Below are 23,380 nucleotides of genomic sequence, written 5' to 3'. Positions count from 1 at the left end.
TGAAGTGCAAATATTAAATTTAAAACAATTTATAAAAGAAAAATATAAAAAAGACCTTTTTAAAATATTATGTGGCTTCATATTCCTGACCGTACACTTGACAGCCATATTGTGTCTTCAGTAAATTGTGAAACACTATTTAATGTTTTGAATTTAAATGTTGAAAGCGAAGAATTAAAAATAGTCCAGCGTAGAATCATATTTAAATGCATCGGACTGTGTCCAAAAAAAACCCCACTTTCCCCTATTTTCGCCGCGCGCATGCGTGAAGTCGCTGCGAAATGTTGCCAGATCGCGAAAAAAATAATCAAAATTTAAATATAATATTTAAATTAAAGCAATTTGTTCATTTCTCTAGAATTTTATTGTACACGCGGAAACATTGATAGACACAACATAGTAGATAATGAAAGGGTCATTTAATAAGAGTAATTGAATATTTTAACTTGGAACATAAAAAATTAAACACATTTTATTTTACATAAAGCGGATATTTTTATGTCATTTTAAATAATATTTGATGCCATTATGTTTTTATGATAATGTCGGTAAAATTTCCACCACGGCGTTGTTTGATCCGAGAGGTTCAATTTCGTTAGTTTTCTGATTAGATAAGCAAAGTAGCATAAAAAATTGGACTACCCTGGCAACACTAACAAAATGTCCATTTTGTTTTCTTTGACAATCTGACAGATGGAAAAATAATTAAAATTTTCAGTAATGCATTTGCTACTTACACTTGAAATGTGATTTCATTCTGTTTCAATTTGATCCCAGCAGTATTTCTACATTTTAAAACGACACTACATCATGGCATTGTTGAATTCAAATAGGGAGTTATTTACTGAGCGGCGCGACGTCTACAAAGAAACTAATAGTCAAAACGTAAAATCCTTAAGGAGTAGTTTAGTCGCCTTTTGTGTAATTCTGGAGTAATAATTGTAAAGATATATGGTACAAAAATAATAAATCACTTTTTTCGTCGTCGTCGTCGTCTTTTTAATTAATTTTATCTTTAAAATATATACAAGTAGTAGAATATTATCATACAAAAAGGCACTTATTTTTATGTTATTTTCAAAATGGTATTTACAGTATATTTACAATATCTTCTTCTTCACGTGTCATGTCGAGTCCTCCAGACGTTGACGATCATTCGGGAGAAAGCTTCCCTATCCTGAGCAGTGCGAAACCGCTCCTTCACAGTTCTAATTCTGGTCCATACCCCATTTACAAAATATTTATATTAATTTTATCACAAGCCTCAAAACATTACTTAAGTATTAAAATAAATATTCATAAATTTAAACGTAATCTAGTTTAATACTTCTTATTTTCACTCTCTTCTTGTTTACTGATGTTTGTAGTTCTTTTTTCTGAAAAATTAAAATATGATTATTATTTACATCGTGACGACAAAAAAGGTAAGTGTTTTTGTACATTTTCCAAAAACTTTTATTTTTAAATAAAAAAGAAATATAAAACATCTTGGTTTGAGGCCTAATCTACCCAAATGTTTTATTTTTTGAAGACTTTTTTAATGAGCATTAAATAACTTAGAAAATAGAAAATGGGAATCAATTTGCGGTAGAGTAGGGTTCAAACCTCGGACCGCTGGTCCGTGAGTCCGTAACACAACCCGTTTCAATTCTTATTTTAAAGTAGTAAATTAATTATGAAATGATATGTACTCGTATTTAATAAAACTCTTAGACTTGTAAAAGTCGTATGAAAATATTTTGGTTTGACTAATTAATTTTTCTATCGGAATAAAGAGAGTCCCAAAGAGGTGAGGAAAGGTACAAGGTAAGCTCTTTTTAGGGCCTTAAGATTGTATTACATGAGTCAGAAAAAGGTACAATATCTTATGCAGTTTCTTATATAATAAATATTGTGCCATTTTATTTGCTATTTGACATTGAACTATTTCCATGATTGAAAATAACATGTAAGCGTGCACAATACGTAGATACTTTCGGTGCCATGACAGATAACGGTTGAGAAAACGAGACAACAATTTATAATATATTATCATGAAATCAACAAGCAACATCATCATCATTTTCTTTCCGCACCGTACTCGTACACCAATCGCAGTGTATTTTGATTATTTTTATTTTATGAAGGCAAAACGATCAGTGTTACGTTTTTGCAGGAACAATGATATAATATATTGTTAAAACACCTTTTTAAATAAATATTTCATGTCAACCATGGCGGAAATCAAACCTGAGACCTCTTGCATGGTAAGCTAACGCACTGACCACTACGCCACGAGGCCGACCGACAATCAATATCAGATTTCTAAAATTAAATGGATTTTGAACCATGATAATCAGTATTTCCGGAAAAGAAAGGCCAATGTGAAGTGAAGCAAACAGTAACGAGTACGCGTTGACAGTTGAAATTTATTTATTTATTTACATACAGAAGTTTACTGTACATTATTTGAGACATAAGTCCCAACTCCATGAGATTAAAAGTCCTGTGTTGAAATTGACAGCTAATGGTACACAGGCGTGGGGGGATAACTATGCACATTTTTTACACGGTCGCAAATTTTGGTTTAAATATAACGTAATGGAAAAATAAGACACGTACTAATTTTTCTAAATGAGACCACAACATTCATTGAATCAAATCTTGCCCAAAAATGTGCACTATTTTCTGACCTATGTAATACGAGGTTTAAGTACAACACGAAATTTTTCATGTGTATTCAAGAAAGAAACTCTAAAAATTTAATATTATTTCTGCAGATAACTATGTTATATAAATCAAATGTGTTAAAAATTCGTAAGAAAAACTTATTAAAGAGCTTTTATATCAATAAAATCCACCACCTTGCGCTGTACCCTTTATAGTACACGTATTTTTTGTTGATTTAAGTCTTGCAAACCTAATTAAACATGATTTTTTAAAAAGATAATTAAGCTATTACATTTGAAAAATCTGAGTTAAAGACTGATCTATCAGAGGTCGTTATTTTGATACTATTGTAACATATTATAAATAAGAAACAATGGACAATAAATACCTCTATATTAGTGGTATATTTATTTAGTGGTCGTGAAGGGTTAATAGCGCATAATTAAAATGATTTTTAAATAAATGGATTATTTTTATTTAGGTAAATCTTTCAAAATAATTTAAACGGCTAACTCCACTAAATAATCGCAGAACAAAAATATTGGTATAATAGCCATTTATAACAAACAAATTGACTATAAAAATATATTATAATATTTTGAGTTTGCCTAAATGTTTGTAAACAAAAGAATGGATTTCACCCTCCTTAGAAGTCATTAAAATTTACAAATTACAATACAACGTTTACATACAAGGTTTCAGCTCTTTAACTTCACTAAAATCAACAGATGGAAGAATCGAAGAAATATGGATGTTCAAACATAGGCAAAATGATGAATGTTACTCGGTGTGTAAAGTGGCCACTTAAACCAGCCAATGATAGGTCATAAGCCCTGTAAATACCTGGACTTCCATATTCCTTCTCTAAAGTGTTCTCCAACTCTGTTGTAATTTGTTAATATAAATTTGTTGCGAAAGAGAGGAATAACCTTTTAACGTAGGGAACATGGAAGGCTTATGACCTGTCATTGGCTGGTTTAAGTGGCTACTGTACTCACTGTGTAACATTTATCATTCTGTGCATGTTCAAACATCCACATTTCTTCAACTCGTTCGTCTGTTTACTTTTGTGAAGTAAAAATCTGAAACCCTTTATCATGTGGGTGAGATTCATCCGGCTGAACCAATTTACCTACTAGGCAACGCCTGAAAACTATTTTTTAATTTTTATGCTTCTTATTTCAGTTGGTTTAATCAAGAATGCACATAAACCAGCCAATAAAAGATAGTGAAATGCCTAGAATTTTATTAATATCTTTCTCAATAAGGTTTTTCCACTATGTTGCAACAAATTTAGATCTAAATAACTCCCTAGGGAGGAAATCCAGCCTTTTTGCTAACATATAGGCATACTCAAAACTCAAAACATACTAACTGACTATTGATATTGACTCTCGTTTCAATTTATTATATTGCGTTTAATAATTAAGCTTTTTTTCTTACCAACGTCTTTTTGCTTCTTATAATCGGGATCATTCCACGGCTGTAGTTCGCTTGTTCCGAAGAGAAGCCAAAACAGATTGAAAAGGAAATAAATTGCAGAAGATAGGAAGAATATTGGTCTCCAAGCCTCAGCTTCTGTTTCGTTCTAAAATCAGATAAATATTTATGTAATTACGAGTAGATACATAATACGCGTACATAGTAGGAGCGTGCTGTGAGGTTTTTGATAAGAAAAGCAGTCACTTGGTACTGAGAACATACAATAATAAGACGGTCTATCTACTTCTAACACAGAAATTCTAATTACCGTATTTTACGGACAATAAGACTCATCAGACTATAAAACGCTCCCCAATTTTTTATTGAAGTTTCAGAGTAAAAAAGTTCGTCTTATGGTCCTAAAATTACAGTAAAAAGCAAAAATTAACATATTTATAATTTAATATTACTTTAGTACTTTAGAACCATTATGTCAACCTTTTTGTGATTAATTTATCATACAACCATCGCAATATATGGAAAATAATCCTGGATTGGTATATTATAATTGATTCCAGAGATACTACAGATCTCAATTTGAGCATGCGCGGACTTGTAAAATTCATTACTGGAAGACCGCCTTAACTCTTGTGATGTCACATTAGTCGACATGGGATACAAGATTTGATATATCTCTCTTATTTTTTTGAATAATGAATTCGTATTTTCTGTAATCTTAAAATTGATATTTTCACACCCGATTTGCAAAGTATAATTTGTATAACTATGCTAAATGTTAATAAGAAAATTTTTTATCCATGCTACGCGAAGAATGAGTCCGCTAATTTAGCAACACATCTATTCAGATACCTTATACAAGAAAGAGCACGAAGATAAAAATCATAACAAGGAAGACAGAGACGCTATTCTATGGCGGGTGTTGTTTAAAACAGATTCAGTCTTCAGCCGGTTGATGACAGTTATGGGGGGCGCACGCGCGTAATATGAGCGGCGTATTTGTGATTTTTAATTTATTTTGCAATAACAGGGCTAAATTATATGTTTTTTGCATAAATTATGGATAAAGATTTATTAAAAAGTATGTCTTTATGTTTTTTTTTTTTCAAATGTATAAACTTTAGAATCTTCCATCTTTTACTAGTGGTAACACGATGTTACAACACCGCGCGCAAAGGGATTATTTACCACAGTTCTTTAAGAGTTAAAGGAATTAAAATTCCCGAATTTTACTGAATATGTGTGTAAACTGTGTATATATATAAAGTGTTAAAATAAATGAAATTGCATTATTAACTACGGCTAACACGCCGTATTAGGTGTTATACGTCTAGACTACGGATTCTTAGAAAAGTAATAGATATTAGATTGAAGGACATTCTAATCATTTAACATATTTAGATGGTATTTTCAATATATAATAATGAAGAAATATTATTTGATATTGAATCATCGACGAATATAAAAATTCTTTCAAAATTCATTGACGTCTTAATCAATGATTATGACTATCATCTGATAAATGTATCACTCATCACAATAGGACGTATTTTGATTTTATTGTGATTTATGTTATCCATCAATTATCGTTCCTTATAATAAAATGTGATAACAATCTAAATATTTTTATTGTCTTCTGATTTTAAAAACATTTTGCATCATTAAAAGTTTAAAAAAAGACCGTTATCTCTTTTGTCTTTCACATTAAAAATAAACATTTAATGTTTTTTTTCACGATTGTATTGCATAAGATTTTTTTTATTTTTTTTATTTATTTAATTTTAACATACAATATCACATTTTTATTATTTTTCAATTCATTTTAAAATAAAAAAAAATAAAGTACTCACCAAGCTAATTAATATGGCTTGTCGGTAAAGATCCTTTACATGAAAACATATGATAACACTACGTGGTTGTATAATAATAATAATAATTACTACTAACCTAAATATAAGGAGCGAAAAAAAAATGCACAATTTATGTTTTCAAATAATATTTAGAAAAAAGCATAAATAAGTTTATTATATCGCAATTATAAGATAAAAAAATAAATACAAAACCGGAATACCAAAATTTAAAACAAAATATAAGATGAGGCCAAATTTAGCCCTGAAGGTAAACAGGTATTTAAATAGCGGATGTGTTTTTTTTTTTAGTATCTATTATTGTAAAATCAAGTTTCAAGTCATTTAAAAAATATATTTGCATAAAATTACGTGGGTAAAATGCCAAGTACTATGTAACCAACGCTGGCAAAGGAAACTGTTAATAATGTTGGAAAAAAAACAAATTTCTGATAGATAATTTTAGTAAATATCTCTTTAACCCCATGTAATCCACATTAAGACGAAGCACGTTTTTCTTTAGAAGCCTATGTAAGTACAGTCAACTTAAATACTGCTATTTGAGTAGTGCGCTACACGGGATTGAAAGCAGCATTAAATTAAATTTTAATTTAAGTTGTACCGTACCTACTTGTATATATTTGCAGCAAGACTGTTACATCACGAGGCCGAAAAGTTATAATTGCAAGTAAGTTTTTTTTTCTAATATTTTTGTAGTTTGATTAAAATGGAGGTTTTTTATTAATTTTTGTAAATACATCTTATTGCGGAAATGGGAAACGAAATACTTTTTATATTGCAATTTCCTGTTGGCAAAAACTTGTTTAAATATATTTTTTATTTACCAAAAGTTAAAAAAAACAAGAAAAATACATGTCATAGTTTTTAAGCTATAAAGACCATGTTTCGAAAATAAAAAGATCCAACGCACTACTAAATCTATGTTCAGTGAACAAGAATTAAGAAAAACTGCTTTTATTTTGGCATCGCGCGCTTAAAAAAGGTTTTAACGATTTTGAAAACATGTGAGTTTTTCAAGTTTTCCCAAAACATCCCTTCACTGGTACAGTATTTCATTTGTGCCGCGAGATTATTTTTTTCCACAGGGTACGAGGCCTGCGACCGTTTTAAGTGTATTGGTTGCTTACAGGTGTAATAAGGAGTGTCAAAAATCTGCACGGCATAATAAAATACAATACGGTTTATCGATATTTATTGTTTTACAATTATTAATATATTAATTGCCTAACAAACGCAATAACCAGTACACCAGTTTTTCAGGCTGAACTAATCGCAATACGCGAAGTTCTCGAATGATTATTTTAAAAAACCACCAGAGAGATGGGTTATAGCAAAAATATTATCAGATGGTTGTTCGGGCGATCAAGCTATAACTGGCACTCGGTCGGTAAATCCATTAATTGTAGATATTCAGAGTAAAATTAAGCATCTAAAAATCAGAGGGATGATTATTCAAATATGCTGGATAAGAGTACATGCTGGTATCGTAGGAAATAAGAGAGCAGATGAACGAGCAAAAGCAGCAACTTGTAAAAGAACGACACCTTTTTCTCAGAATTTCCCCTTAACTTTGCTAAACGCTGTATAAAACAAAATACGCAGCAGCGTTGGGAGGATCATTATATAAACCAAAATCAGTGATCGAACATCCCATTTCCAAAACAAATAAAAACGATTTTTTCCGAGTACCTTAGCCTTGTACATGACATGTAAGGCCACTAAATACAGAAGTCCTAATATATATCTTCTTCTTCTTATGGTTTCTCTCCCCGATGGAGGTTGGCAATCATTGTTGCGATTCTTACTTTATTGGCAGCTGCCCTGAACAAAGACTGAGTGCTGCAATGGAACCAGTCGCACAAGTTCTTAAGCCAAGAAATGTATAAAATATATTAAAAAAAACATTGAAAAAATAACCATTACACCGTGAGACCGACTAAAATCCAGTCGATTTGGTTTTGCAAGATTTTTACCTGAGAGTACTCGCTAAATTTAAATAATAATTTTGATAAGATTATCATTAAAATTTATTTTGTTCAATTTAACTACATTATTTTAATGGAGTTGTGATCCGTCTTGGCGTATATGCATTTTCTAAGATATTTATTTTCGGCAATTGTAAAAAAAAAGATTTACCAAAATATTGAAATTTTATGAGCATTTCATAAATGTCCAAGGTTGTGGTCCCGTGGCTAGTGTTGCGGACTAACGGATAAGAGGCCCGAGGTTTGAACCCCACTCTACCTTAACTTGATTTCCATTTTCTAATAGTAAGTTTGAGTTAAGAATTTTTGTTTTTTTTATCAAAAGAGACGTTTTTATTAATATTTTTAGTAATGTCATTAACTATGGAGTTTTGAATAATAAAAAAAAACGAAAAATATTCATGCCACCTGTTTACATTTTATTACTCAGGTTCTTTATTTAAAAATTATGTTTTCAAACGATTAAAGAGCTTTTGATCAACCGTTGACAATATTTTTGTTCTTTATGTCCAAAAAAAAACAGGCTCGTTATAAAAGTGAATAAATGTATAGAAGAAACCACAAACTAAAACAACAACTAGTGTTTTCTCATTAAATTCGAAATCTTGCTATTTACGTAATCGTTATAACCAAGTTTTACTGTATTATCAAATTTAAATAGGTACTAACGGACCTAATAAATGTCAATCCACTGTAATTTTACCGTGCTGTTTCGATTAAGATGATATGTGTGAAATAGACTTTTCTCCGTCGGGTATTATACGTGGCTGGTTTGTTCATTTGGCAATTCTTGTAATGATGAACAGACTTTAGATGTAGCTAATCAAAGTGTACGATATCTTTGGCTGGTTCACCTGAAACGCATAGTTATCATTTTTCATCAGTATTTAAACATTGCTTACATCTTCTGTCAGCATAAGTCCCACAGAAAGAGGAGCTATAATAGAGAGCACATTTGCCGCTGCGTTGGTCAATCCGAGTAACACCCCCGCGAAGTTAGGTGCTAAATCTATGTGATTCACCTGAAATTATAAAAAAAAAGATTTATTTTGAAATAATGCACTAAGTACATTTTTCGTAGATTCCTGTGGAAATCTGTTTTTTTTACACCCGGGTCCCGGGATCGTAAAAAAACATGGAATTGAGAAACCCTAGTAATGTGGGAATAATTTCATTTTGTAATTTTTTATTTCTTTTTGTTTTTTTCCAATAAACATAATAATAAAACAGAGAATTAAAAAATTAAAGCATAATTACATATCAATGAAATACATATTAATAGAAAAATAGTAAACAAAAAATCCCGCAAAGGCATGGCCTGTTCGTGGGTATACAAGAAAATGTTAATGAATTTTTGCTCCTATAATAAATAATGGACAGTTATAATATTTTTGTATAACGTAAGAAAGAAAAAATAAAAAAATATTCTGTAAAAGATAATTTGGTATTTTTTTTTATAGTAATTAAAAAAGGAAAAAAAATATTTGAAAAAACACAAAAATATTTCACTCCTACTTTCTATTATTATATTCAAAGTGCATATAAACGGTAAGTAATCATCTTCAGGGACATGTAAAATGAAATATTTGAAGTCTCCGGGATCGTAAAAAACCCGGTAATTAAGAAATTCTAATAATTACAGATTGTAATATGGGAATAATTGCATTTTGTCGAATACTTCACTCCTACTTACTATATTTTTATTTAAAGTGCATATAGACGGGAAGTAATAATCTTCAGTGACATGTAAAATGAAATATTTGAATCCTCCGGGATCATAAACTACCTGGGAATTGAGAAACTCTAGTAATTACATACTGTTATACGGGGATAATTGCATTTTGTAAAATACTTCACTCCTACTTTCTATACTTATATTCAAAGTGCATGAAGACGTTAGGTTTTCATCATCAGAGACATGTAAAATGAAATATTTGAAGCCTGAATACCAACTCCGAGAACAATTATTTCTAATTACAGATATCAGCTCTAAACTGCCTACTACTGTCATTATATCCAAATGTATTGTAACACGATGCGCAATCAATAATAAACTCGAGGAGTACGATAAACATATTTGAATAACTAATTATCAAAAGTACTTCGCATGATTAATATAGACAATACAGTCATGAGTTATAGTTACCTGGAATCCGACGTAATGTCCGGCATTCATACCAACTGTTACACAAAGCAGAGCTACAGCAATTGTGACGTCAGCAGGTGCATATGATAATCCAATTAAAGCCAATGCTGGACCCCAATGACCTGCCGAAATAATGTTAATATTTCTTTTGTAATTTTAAACCAATTTAAAAAAATATATATTTTGGAAAAACAACTGTTGTTACATAAGAATATAAAAAATATCACATACATCCAGTCAAAGTATTTCACAAATATTATGAGAGAACATGTTACACAGTAAAGATATTTTTTTTTGAAAAAAGAGCACATAGAAGGTTAAGGGATGAGAAAATAGAGTGGAAAAGTGGAGAAGAGGGATTTTCAAAATATACTTGACCGATTCAAAATGTTGATATGATAATAATACTTATATAATTAAAATAACATAAACTTATTACACACTGACAAATGTTTCATTTTCCTGTGTTTCAAAAAGTTTTTTTTTGATGTCCCAAAATTTTGTATTAAAAATATTTAAATGGAGACAAAGTAAGTTTAATTTGGAACAGCTATGATAAACGAGTCTTGAACATATTTTTTGTTGGGCAATGGATTATATAAAAAAATGCTAGTCGTGTTGTCTTTACGGGACAATTGATTGAAATTCGCTCTAAGAGATATGAACAATTGATAAACAGAAAAATATTTTTAAAATTTAAATATATTCTTAGTATTACATATTTGTTAAAAATAAAATCCACGTTTTTGTTTTTTTTTAATATGCTACCTGGGGGACTCTAGGTACCTCTCCTGAGGCCCGGATGGGTTAAGGAAGTAAGGAAGAAAATAAAAATAAAACAATTGGTTGAGTGATTGCACTTCCTTAATATATGAAATAAAGGGACAAAACTTAAGTTATTATTATTATTTTAACAATTGTTCCGTGATATTATTTGACAATTTTTTTTTAATAATGTAAATTGAAACCCTAGTTTAAAGTAATTAAATGTTACTAGCATTTGGTATCCACTCTTTTTATTTTAAATCTATCAAGTAAGGATTTGTTTTTTATTTCAAATCTCATTCGAATTTAAGAATGAATTAAATCATTGTTTCTAAATAAGCAACCCCTAAATGGACTGGAGTATCATAAACTATCATAATACATATATTTGTTCGAAAATATAGTTGAGAAAATCTGATAACGTTTTACGCAGTGAAAGTGAAGCTAAATCTTTACAACATAACACTAGGCTGCATAAAAATCAGCCCTGACACCACTCCGGTCGATTCTTATGTAAAATGATCTGCAGAATCCGAATATGACATCCGTTTTCCTTCATAACCAACTCTTTTCGATGGAGCGGTGGCTCCCCACTTATTTTGATTTTTTAATGATTATTTGGAGGGATGAAGAGAATTATTTTATCCTTTACATTTCTTTTGAGTAGAGAGAGGTAAAAAGTTCTAAAACATGATGCTAAAATAATCATTTTCACTAATCAAAATCAAATTCATGGTAATAAAATTATCATCGAAAATTAATGAAAATAGTTGGAGGCTCCCCTAAAAACGGTGGGTGTTGGGGAAAACGGGGGTTATATTTGGATCAAGGAATTCAATTTACATGAGAATCAACAGGAATGGTGTCAGGGCTTCCTATGATAAAAACAAAAGTGTTTATAAATATCAAGCATTGTCTTACCGATGGTGTTTGAAACTTTTCTTGCGACAGTTACTGATACAATCTTTTTGTTTATCACATAGTCAGAGGTGAAACTGAAGACGAAACTCAAAATCCACATAACAAGATATGGAAGAGCCGAAAGCAATCCGTTCTGAAATATAAAACAAGGGTTGATTCATAACACTTAAACGAAAACCAATAATTACGCAGTGTCATAATAATAAATTAAACTTATAAACGGTACCTTTTTAATGTCGACACCAAGAACCAATTTCATGTAGGAAGGCATCTCAGTTAGTAACATCCAGAATCCCCAATTTTGGCCACAATGACAAATAAGAAGGGCCCAAAATGGTAGAGATGTCAAGATGGCTTTCCATGGAGTAGGAATATGCTGAAAATATTTGTAAATAACACTTATTTAACTTACACGTTGAAAAAAATAAATACAATAAAGACAACTCAATATTTTTATGTTTATTTATTAAGGAAAAACAACAGTTGTTATATAAGAACACAAAATAGTAAAGAGAAAAATAATAAGAGAAAAATAATAAGAGAAAAATAATAAGAGAAAAAAAAGAGCTCGTAAGAAGGTTAAGGGATGAAGAAATAGAGTGAAGGAGTGGAGGAGAGGGATTTTCATAATATAGTTGACCAATTCAAAATTGTTGATATTATAATAAAATAAACATAATTAAAAGGAACATAAACTTATTACACACTGACAGATGTTTTGAAAAGTTTTTTTTTGAAGTCACAAAATTTTATATTAAAAATATCTAAATGGGGACAAAGTAAATTAAATTTGGAGCAGCTACGATTAATAAACGAGTTTTGAACATATTTTTTTTTGTGCAATGAATTGTAAAAAAAAATGAACTTGTCATGTTGACTTTACGGGACAATTGATTGAAATACGATCCAAGAGATATGGACTATCGATAAAATTGTTTAAAATTTTTAAGAGGAAAGACAGATCAGAAATGCTTCTACATTTAGTAAGGGAAGTTAAACTATGAAAGGAAATAGAGTCTACATACGAGTCAAAATATGTAAGAGATTTACGATCCAGAAGTTTAAGGAATCTATTCTGTATTTTATCTAGTTATGATATATAAATTGTGTATCGAAGATTTCAAACAGCAGATGCAAACTCAAGATGGCTGCGAAAGTATGCATTACATAAGATTTTGAGGGATGCCGATAACAATATTAATTAAAATGATGAACGTGTAATATGTGTTTATTAATAATTTTTATTTAGACTTTTGGCCTTAATTAATATTTGAAATATTTGAGAAATTTGTATATTATTTTTCCGTATTGTGCAGTATGGTTGCCATCTGTCCCGATGTGGCTGTCCCGACAAAACCTAAAACGTGCAAATGCTTTCAGCAATTATAAAAGCATATAAAGAACTTCATAGAGGCTGAACTAGACTCGATGGGGTGGAGGTCGATAGATTATGTAGAAGAAAAGTGAATTTGTTTTTGTCAATTGTTGAAATTATGCTAGTATTTATTTTCAATTGCTGCCCATAACGCCACAGTGGGAAGAGATGTCGGCCCAATAGACCAATAAAAGAAATCGTCTGATGCCAGGGTCTGCAGAATCAATTTTAAGATGACTGGCACTGAGTTCTATAGATACGTAAAGGGCAACAAAACTACTCAAAAAGTTAAACCAAATATTTCTTCCGCAAGAAACACCACACAAAATGTAAGATAAGTGTTTTTATTTTTAATAGTGAGTTATTTTCAACTCATTAAAATTGTCTACTGGTTTCGATACGTACCCGTCTATTCGTCAGGACACTAATCAAACTAACGAACAAATCCCACTATACACTTTCACCATAGTTTCTGCACAAAAATATATAAACCATCCAGCTGATACGTCATAATATGCTATTAGTAGCTGTTACTAACGTGTACTGATTATAATTTGTGAATATGTTTGGTGTTGTGGTAGAAATTTTTAAGTTTTAAAAAAGGGGAGGGGAGAGACGGAAGAGCACGAGTTTATTTAAGTGTGATTTGTATATTAGTTTAATTTGTATCCTGACAAAGAGACGGATACTTCTAACACCGCGCCGGTAAACGTTCGAAAAGGCTCCACTGTGGAATCATCTTCCATCCACCATCAAAGATGTTACTACATTATCTCTGTTTAAATCACGTCTGAAGAAACATCTCCTTTCTCTTCCTTAATCTCTCCTCCTTTCTTTTTTCCTCTTTCCTGTTTTTTCCTTCTTCCCATTGACAAATAGTTTCGATTTCAGGTAATTTATAAACAAATACGTTTATTTCTATTTTCATATATCTTCTGCTTTTTTTTTCTCTATTGAATATGTTCTGTGATTTGAATCATAAAAATAAAACTTTTATTTTATTTGTTGGTTGGAAAAAAATGCCATTTGGCAATAAGCCCGCCAATGTACAAATAACATTATGTACAAAAAGTTAAATAAATAAATAAATGTATAAAAGTCGGTTAGTGCTTATATACAACGTATTCAGTAACGTGTAGTAATTTGTTAATTATTATTTAAATACTTACCACTTTTTCTCCGGCCTGTCCTAGTGACGCTTCAATATAGTCCTTCTCTTCGCCTGAAATAAACTTAGAGTCCCTCGGACTGTTGGCTCCAAAGAAGAAGTAGAATACTACCCAGATTATGCAGCAGATTCCCATGGTATAAAACGTTGATGGCCAGCCCCAACTACTTCCACATAGTTGACCCACTAGGGGTAGGAAGAGAACAGTTCCAAACTGCGCCCCTAAAATAATAAAAAAACATTTATCGATGTATTTTTACAGATTAGTAAATAGTGCCTAAGCATAAGAACTTCAACAATATTTCAAGTATGTCAAAATGTTTATGTTTTTCAGAACATTTCCTACCCCCGAGAAGTTCTCGAGACAGGAATGTATTGAATTGTACTCGTAAGCATTGTATGTAAGCATGTAAGCATTTTTAGAAGAAAATTGATTAGGCGCTTATAGGGTTATTTGTCACTAGCCAGTTTTTTTTTCCATTAAATTAGTTTTAGAGTCCTCCTCACGAGGGAACATTTTTTAAGGAGAACTGTACAGTGTTAAAAAAAAATATACGAATTACATATGTCTTTAAAATATTGTTTTCATTTCTATTTAGCTATTTATATCTCAATTTTCTTCACCCAGATTTTTATTTCTCTTTTGAAATATTGTTTGTTATCAGTTAACTGAATTTTATGTGATCACTTCACATGCAGTGTAACATTTACCATTTTGCCTATAGTTAAACATCCGTTTTTTCTCAACTCAGCTCCATTTGCTGACTCTTGTAAATTCAAAAAGTCAAAATCTTTATAGATGTGGGCGTGATTCACCTGGCTGAGATATTTCACCTACAGGGCAACGCCTAAAAGTAAAATGTTTACCCTTCCTCTTGTACCAGCAAATTGGATCAACAATATTTTGAGTATGTCTAAATGCTTGTAGATACGACTAGAAAAGGGGTAGAGTTATGTCATGTATTTAAAATTTGAATCTGCTATATTACTCGATCAAACCCACATTAATTTTTTAAAATGAGATTTAAGGTTTTTAAGCATTGTTTCTATTTGTTTTTGCATAAATGTTTGTTAGTAAAATTGATTCTTATTTTATTTAAACAAAAAGTCGTTTAAATATTTCTACTAATAACTTCATATTTTCTAATGCATACTTTTGTTAAAAGATATTGAAATTACAATTAAGTGCTTAAGAAAATGTTTTTAGTAAACAAATCACTTAACTTCTGAATCAGTGTCACTCGACTAAGGATTTTATATGATTTAAATGCTATTGAAGCATGCTAGATTATCTTTTATCAGCTAAAGTATGTAGTCTTTGTATATTTGTTTGAAGTGACATATTCAAAAAACCATAAGTTTTAATTAATATACCATTGAAAATTTTATTGAAACAAAATTAGCTCAAGAGTCTTACTTGCTAGGGTAACCTGCTTCTAAGAGGACTGTTTTGTTATAATATTTCACATTTGCATTTTAAATTAAAAGGGTTGTGGTTCCATGGCAAGTATCGCGGACTTACAGATCAGGGGTTCTAAACTGAAATCCCACTCTGCCCAAACTTGATTCCCATTTTCTTATACCGAGTTATCTACAACACATTGAAAATGGCCCGCAAAAAAAAATATTCAGGTCAATGATTATAAGAACGCAAATATTTATTTATAAGTAAATATACATTTGGATTCCCAATTTCAAAAAATGCCTACGTCAAATTTTTTTCGGTTTTGAGTTGGCAACACTGCCGTGTAGAGTATTTTGAAAAACTATACATTTCCTTAATTAGTTTTTCAATAAATAATACCCATATCGAATTTCGTATTTGAAAAATATTATTTCAATTTCGAAAAATCCCTAGGTCGTAAAAATCTCTTTGTCCAAGAGTTTTTTCCCTGAGAAAAAGTCCACTTTTTTAGAAGTAATAATTTTGTATCTAAACTAATCTAATTTTGTAATTTTTTATCTTAAAATAAAGAAAAAAAACTTTGCAATTCGTATTTTAAATTTTTCGAAATTCTTTCATTTAACATTTCAAGAACAAAATAATTGCTTAAACTTGAAATATCTCAGAACTACAAAAATGAGCTAAGGCATTTTTTGAAATTGGGAATCCATATAAAATAACGTCGTTGTGCCAGCATTGTCCGTTAAGTGGCATTAAAAAAATAAAATTTATTCAATAAACCTTCTGATAAAAAAAAATAATAAAAAATCATAACAAAAGGAAAAATAAGTGATATTATTACGAACAAATACTTAAGTTTATTTTGTTGAAACAAAGTTGTGTAATGTTAATGAGATATTAAACATACTTTAAAAATCATTCTTTGTAATAATTTTTATTATAATATGATGAACATAAAATATTAAAGAAAAATTCTACTCGTGTAAAAATAAATTAATACATCTATTTAATTTTTTTAGCCCTTTGTTTTTTTTTTCATATACACCACCCTCTAATCCAACAAATATTTTTAAAAAAATACCTAGCATATTTGGTTAAAATTTAATATAGTTTTAAGTGTAAAAATAATGAGATTTACTGTTTGTTAATAAGTGTTTGAATATATAATTCCAATTTAACTTGTACTTTGCATATAATTTACTCTGTATTACTTATTATTATAATGAACATAAAATATTTGATAAAAAATGTACTTGACTAAAAATAAATAAATTTATATCATTTTTTTAACTGATGTTTTTTTTTTATACGCAACTCTCTAATCTAAAAAAGATTTTTCAAAACTTAGCACATTTGACTAAATTCAATATTAAAGTATTTTAAATCAACATTGCGTACATTAAAAATGTGTTTGTGTAAGTTTTGCGAACGCGCCAGCACTTAACTAGATAATAAAAAAAATGATCTACATATGATCAAATTAACTCGCAAATTCATTTTACCGGCAAGACATCACTGAATTCAAAATCAAACCTTTGACAATATATTTCGCTCCAGAGATATCTCTGTTAATATTCAATAAAATAAATAAAAAAGTCAATTACCTGCATAAACATATGTACTTAATCGTCCTCTTTCTGCGGGGGGCGCCCATTTGCCTAACAAAGCGTGGCAGGATGGGTAGAAAAATCCTTGGAAAAGTCCTTGCAATACGCGGCAGGCGCACAAGGCTCCCCACCCACCCTTAAAACAACAAAAACAATACAAGTATAGATAAAGATACGAGAATGGCAGAATAAAAACCTTACCATTATTTTTAAAAGTTATGAACCTACAGATTCAGCGAGTACAGGAATGAGTAGGCAGATAACTCCGTTGGCAGTTAGTGAAACCAGTATGGGTATTTTACCCCCATACCGTTCGGCAATAATACCAGCAGGAATCTGCGATACGATGTACCCCCAAAAGAACGAGCTGAGAATCAAATCTTGAGTTTTTCTTGGCCAGGGAAATGTCTGAAACAAAAAAATATATTTTACTCGTATTTAAAAAGAATTAAGACGGCTGACGGTCCCTGTGGTAGTGTCATGAACTCTTGAACCCCGCGGTTTAGCGTATATGCATTTTCTAAGATATTTATTTTCGGCTATCAGAAAAAAAAAATATTATTACCAAAATATTTAAATTTCATGAATATTTCCTAAATGTCCAAGGTTGTGGTCCCGTGGCTAGTGTTGCGGACTCACGGATCAGTCCGAGGTTCGAACCTCACGCTACCCCCAACTTGATTTCCATTTTCTAATAGTGAGTTATTTACAACTCGTTTAAAATGGCTACCAAAATTGAAGGATTGGGGTAAATAATAAGAAAGCTTTTTTTTTTCATTATAAAAATTAAAAAAAACTGGTGCTGGTCATAATTGACGCAGAACTTTCGTATTTAAAATAAGCGTCTCTTAATCAAACTTTTTTTTGCACCACAGGAGGCCAGGAGGTCTAATGTCTTCTCACGTTTTATTATTCTTTTTATTTTTAAATAAACAAAATATTTCGATGGTAACGGTTTTATTTCGTGTGACGTCGGATATATTTTCTACAAAGGTTTAAAATAAAAATATTTTTAATTACCCGAAATCAAGACGTTTCGCGTCCGGTGGGACAAGCGGTAAGCAAGACGTATTCGCGCCAAACTTGTACGCAATGTTTATTAGGAGCGCAGTTGGCGGTTGAAATTTATAAATGAAACTCGAAAATTATAAATGAAAACTTGCTTTGAATACATTGATAATTATATTATTAGAATCGTAAAAATCTGCTGTAAATAAATACATTATATTTTAAACGATATTCTTGACTTACTCTTATATTACGAAAATACTCTATTATAGTTATGATTCACAGCACGTTATAAACCTGGGCCCCTATTACAATGGGAAGCTAAAATATATCTTCAATTTTATCTACAAAGTAAACTTAAGTTTTCTGTATGGAAAGCAGAATATGCATACCATTTTTTCTTCTAAACATGTTTGATTTTGGGTTACCGGCTAAGCTACTTTAAGTGTTTATGCAAATATACTCATTTTCGTACACAAATATCGGTTTTTCTTTATAGACAGTCGATGATAAATTTGTTAACTTTTCATTGTAATCGGAGCCCTGTAGTTATACAATATAAAACCGAAGGCCATGATTTGAGGCAAGAGTTGCTTCATAGGATAAATTGGTAAAAACTCAGAGTGATATAATATGATAGAAGTTATAATGTTTTCATGTGTGTTAATAAAGTAAAGTATAAATTATTACTGTAACATTAGCTGAAGATGCAGAGGCATCTGTCATGGCCACGATTCCCACACTCATACTGACTCGGATGCCATAGGCCACAACCAAACCAAGAAAGAGGAGAAACATCTGAAGATGCCGGACGCCGAAGATCTTGTCTGAAAAAAAAAACAAAAATTTAATCTTTACTATTATTGTTATATTCGATGGAGGCCATGTTGAACGTATGAAAATCTCATTTTTTGTATTTCTTTCAGTATTTGCTTTCATTTATTTACACTGCAGCTTACGAGGAGGATAGTAATACAAAAACACGAAGCATAAAAGTTCACAAGTTGTTAAGGTCTTCGATCGAAATGACTTGACCTTTTTTTTGTTTTGGAATGGCGGAATGAAATTACGTTTCTGTGTTTTGAGTTTAGGAGTTTGCTAAAAATCCTTTAAAATAGTTTATCTTTAAAATATCTTCATTATGCAGTATAAAGGACCACATGTAAATGTATTACTTAATGTAATATAAGGTTGGTGTGGTTAGTACCATCTAAAAACCAAAGCAATTATGTTGACACTTTCGAGATAAACTTACATGGTATGGATCATTGTACATATTTTCGAGGAATAATGTACTAACGGAAAGTTAAAAAAAAATTCACATCAGGTTTTACCCGAAATAACTCAATAAAGATACGGAAACAATTATATACTTTGATTGAGACCTAGAAATACGTATTATAGTTCCAAAAAAGTCAATTCGTCATTTGATTATTTAATTATATATTCTACTAATAATATATTTTAATATAATTTCTTTATTTTTATTTTTATATCTTTCATACCAGGTCATGCCATTGCGGGATTTTTTTGTTAACGTTATAGTTCATTTTGTATTTTTATAATTTTTTATTAACACAAATTCAATTAAAGGCAATAGCAACAACTAGGTTTAGTAAATTCACTGAGCCTTGAATATAATTGACATAATTTAAAATACACAAATGTACTGTAAATTTCAATAAAAATATAATAACACACATCGTAAATGAACAACGTGATTGTCGTTATTTATGTACAAAGAGTTATGTATTTACGATATTTATAGCTGTATATTATTGATACTAGTATTGTATAGAACAGTAACGCCGACATTGACCGAGAAGGGTGAATAGTATTGTAAGGAATAGTATTGTAGGAACCTAACTTGTGGTCAGTTAACCTTTTTTTTTCTACGTTTATGGTGTTTTTTTACTACGTTTTTAATTATTTTTTTTTAAAAATTATTTTTTACTTATTTTTCTATGTATTCATTACTGTTTTTTTATATTTTGACTGTCTTAGAACGGGTTTTAGAGTCGTTAGACAGTCAAAGAACTTTGTATAAATGTGTAACTTTATGTAGGTATATAAATATAAGAGTTAATAATTTAATTTATTTAAATACAACTATTACGCATTGTTAACTGTATGTTTAAAAAATATTTAAATTTAATTATTTGACCGTATTATTTTGAAACCGTTTTTAGTATGTGATAAAAAGGTCAATCGTTTTTCTTAAATTACAAATTAAAAAAGTTAAAGTGAAATTTATTTCTTTATTTTTATTTGTTACTTCTTTTTTTTTTCATCATAAACCATAACTAATAATAAAAATGATGTGACCTCAGTGGGGTTACCCGTGCTTAAGACACCTAACAATATAATTTTATTATAATTTTTACATTTGAGAATAAACGAAGAACATTAACTTAATAAACAGAGAATTATCTCTCTCTATCAAAAGAGTTTGTTAATTATAACAAAATCTTTTAAACACTACGTATTTCAGTGTACATTTAATTGATGGACACCTATTTTATTAATATTATAAAACGTACAATAAAATAACAAAAACCTAACATAAGCTATACATTTGTGGAGCAGTTGATTCAATATTGGTTTGGGCGAATGAGACAATGCATTTTATTTCTATGTAGCTCCACTCTCCATTTTTTATATCTCTTTTTTGAACATTTTCTCGTTACTAATTGTTTTAACAGATAGTGGAGGTAGGTTATATATTTTAATTTAATACTACTCAAAATCCCTTTGTCCGAAGTGGTATCAGATTGTATTTGTTTAAGTTGTCTTTTTAATCACTTTGTGAAGCGCCCTTGAGGTATTTTACTACGAAAATGGTGCTATTTAAGTTACCCATAATAATATAGTTCTATGGTTGAAAACGATACATTTTTGTGATGTGTTAACCTCAATTCTCCTTCATTATTACAACATTTATTGTTTACATGAAAGAAAAATTAAATCTATAATATTATTTCTACACAAGTGCTCTATATTCAGAAGATAGTGTGTCTGTACTAAAAGCAATTTGAACCTTATTGACGTGATTTATCACTGTATACGTATCAATTTTTCTTATCTTGTTAATTCAACGGGCAGGCAACAGCGAGACCTGTATTGCTTTGCATATTTTTATCATTCAAAAAAAGTCATACGTTTGAGATGTAGAACCGCGCAGCTTAATACATAAATACAGTCCATTCAAAAATTAAACCACTTTTGATTATGGTTCAACTTTTAATTTGTAAGGAAATAAGTATTAAGAGATCGGACCCAGCAAACTCCGGTGACAAATGCCATCAAGTAGAGGCAATACAATGGGCATCAGGTTCTCGACGTCCTGAACGTCCGCCGCTGACTGTTCGTCAGCAGATAATGTCAGCACAACGGGACGCGAACTTACTTGGGAGGACGCACAGGGGCTGGTAATGAAATGGAATGATGATGATGACGATTTGCTTATGTTTGCGGGACGAAACGTTTTCAAATAAAATGTTCTAGTAAGCCCATTGACACTATTACTTGGTTCACCGACAGGCAATAACACATGAACATGGGCGAATTAAACATTCAAACGCACTGTAATATAATATTTATATATTGGAACACAATGTTTTATACTAAGATCATCGATCGTTTTGACATGGCGTTCTTAAAAAAGTGATAAGTGATATTTTGCTTTATTTTGTACTTAGTAAACGAATTATCACAATCAAGAGTTATAAAATAAAAAAAATAAGAGAAAGAGAAATACTCGAGTTCCAATAATTGACTTGTGTTGGAAACATGAATATCGAGTTGTGGTAGAGTGGGATTTGAACTTTGGACCTTTGGCTCGTGAGTCCACAATGCTACCACGGGACCACAACCTGGTTCTTTTCTTAACTTAAAACCTCCTTGTTATAACACTTTTACATTAAACAACATAACTACTAATTTTAAGGATTAAAAAATATCAATAAAATATTATAAAGTAAATACTAACAAATGTTCACGTTTATTATTTGCGCTGGGATCTTCATCGCGATTTTCATAATGTATTTTTTAAGCCCGATGTATGACTTTGCGACTTCAGAAGCAAAAGAAAACTAGAAATTATCAGTTATTAATTACGTGTAATTGTTTAGAAAATGGTATCGTTAAAAGTATTGAAGTATGCACTAGAATTCAACAACTTTATTATTTTCAGAATGTTTAACCCATTGCGGCATAAAAAACTGTAATTCAACAATGTATTGAGCTTGACATTTTTTTTTTTAGACAAGGGGTTTTCTATCTCTGTTGTGATATGTTTATGTTAACTGCTCCCTAGGGGTTTTAAACCTTGAACATTTTTGAACATTGTTGATGGATCCACCCGGTCCAAGAAGAAGTATAAAAAGTTACAAATATTTTTTAAGCGTTGCCTAGTACATATGTGAAATAATTGAACGTAGTTATGCAGAAAGCAGCCAGTCCACAATTTTGGAAAAATAAGATATTGATGTTATCGGGTGCAGTAAGGTCGATTCTATATTCTGCTAAAAACAGCCAGACTGCTTTCATATAAAAAAAACTGTACTAATCACCTCTGGAAAAGGTATCGATCACAAAAACGGCATTTATCAATTTGCAGAAAACACCCACAAAACTAAAAAAATCTCATAGTACTTTAAAAATCTTTTAAACTGGTCAAATACGCAATAAAATTCTTGTTTGTGATAAATAAAAAACTTATGTATTCATTGTTTATCGTTTGTCAAAGTCAAAAACTTTCAAACTTTTGTGTAGATTTTATAATTCACTCTTTTCACAAAATGGCTATTATCTCAGTTTCACTTTTCTATGGCTGGCTGTTTTCTGTATAACTAGGTTCAATTCAGTCAGATGAATCTCACCCGCGTTCATAAAAGTTTCAGCTCTGAGGTTTTATAAACATCAACAGATAAAAGAATGAAAGAAATATAGATGTTCATACATACGTAAAATAATGCATTTAACGCGGTGTGTAAAGTGGCCACATAAACCAGCCAATGGCATATTATAAGCCCTGTAAATGCC

The 23,380-nt window shown here is 30.4% G+C and overlaps 1 protein-coding gene across 4 annotated transcripts in view; it reads right to left on the bottom strand.

Moving 5' to 3' along the window:
• Positions 1 to 974: 974 nt before the first annotated feature.
• LOC148275334 (putative inorganic phosphate cotransporter) overlaps positions 975 to 23,380 on the bottom strand; it is a 66,924-nt gene continuing 44,518 nt past the window's right edge. For all 4 annotated transcript variants that reach the window (XM_088235836.1, XM_088235838.1, XM_088235835.1 and 1 more), the window contains exons 3-12: positions 19,028 to 19,164; positions 17,558 to 17,737; positions 17,327 to 17,465; positions 14,319 to 14,539; positions 12,001 to 12,150; positions 11,775 to 11,907; positions 10,089 to 10,210; positions 8,845 to 8,964; positions 4,093 to 4,237; positions 975 to 1,376 (exon numbers count right to left, since the gene is read on the bottom strand). In XM_088235836.1, the coding sequence (XP_088091962.1) occupies positions 1,321 to 1,376; positions 4,093 to 4,237; positions 8,845 to 8,964; positions 10,089 to 10,210; positions 11,775 to 11,907; positions 12,001 to 12,150; positions 14,319 to 14,539; positions 17,327 to 17,465; positions 17,558 to 17,737; positions 19,028 to 19,164 (1,403 nt within the window). In that variant the 3' untranslated portion in view covers positions 975 to 1,320. The remainder of the gene's footprint in view (positions 1,377 to 4,092; positions 4,238 to 8,844; positions 8,965 to 10,088; positions 10,211 to 11,774; positions 11,908 to 12,000; positions 12,151 to 14,318; positions 14,540 to 17,326; positions 17,466 to 17,557; positions 17,738 to 19,027; positions 19,165 to 23,380) is intronic.

Source organism: Micrasema longulum, unplaced genomic scaffold (assembly GCF_059751315.1).
Source record: "Micrasema longulum isolate JH-2025_06_02 unplaced genomic scaffold, ASM5975131v1 h1tg001457l, whole genome shotgun sequence".
NCBI classification, from domain to species: domain Eukaryota; kingdom Metazoa; phylum Arthropoda; class Insecta; order Trichoptera; family Brachycentridae; genus Micrasema; species Micrasema longulum.
This window is presented reverse-complemented; position numbering and strand designations above follow the sequence as displayed.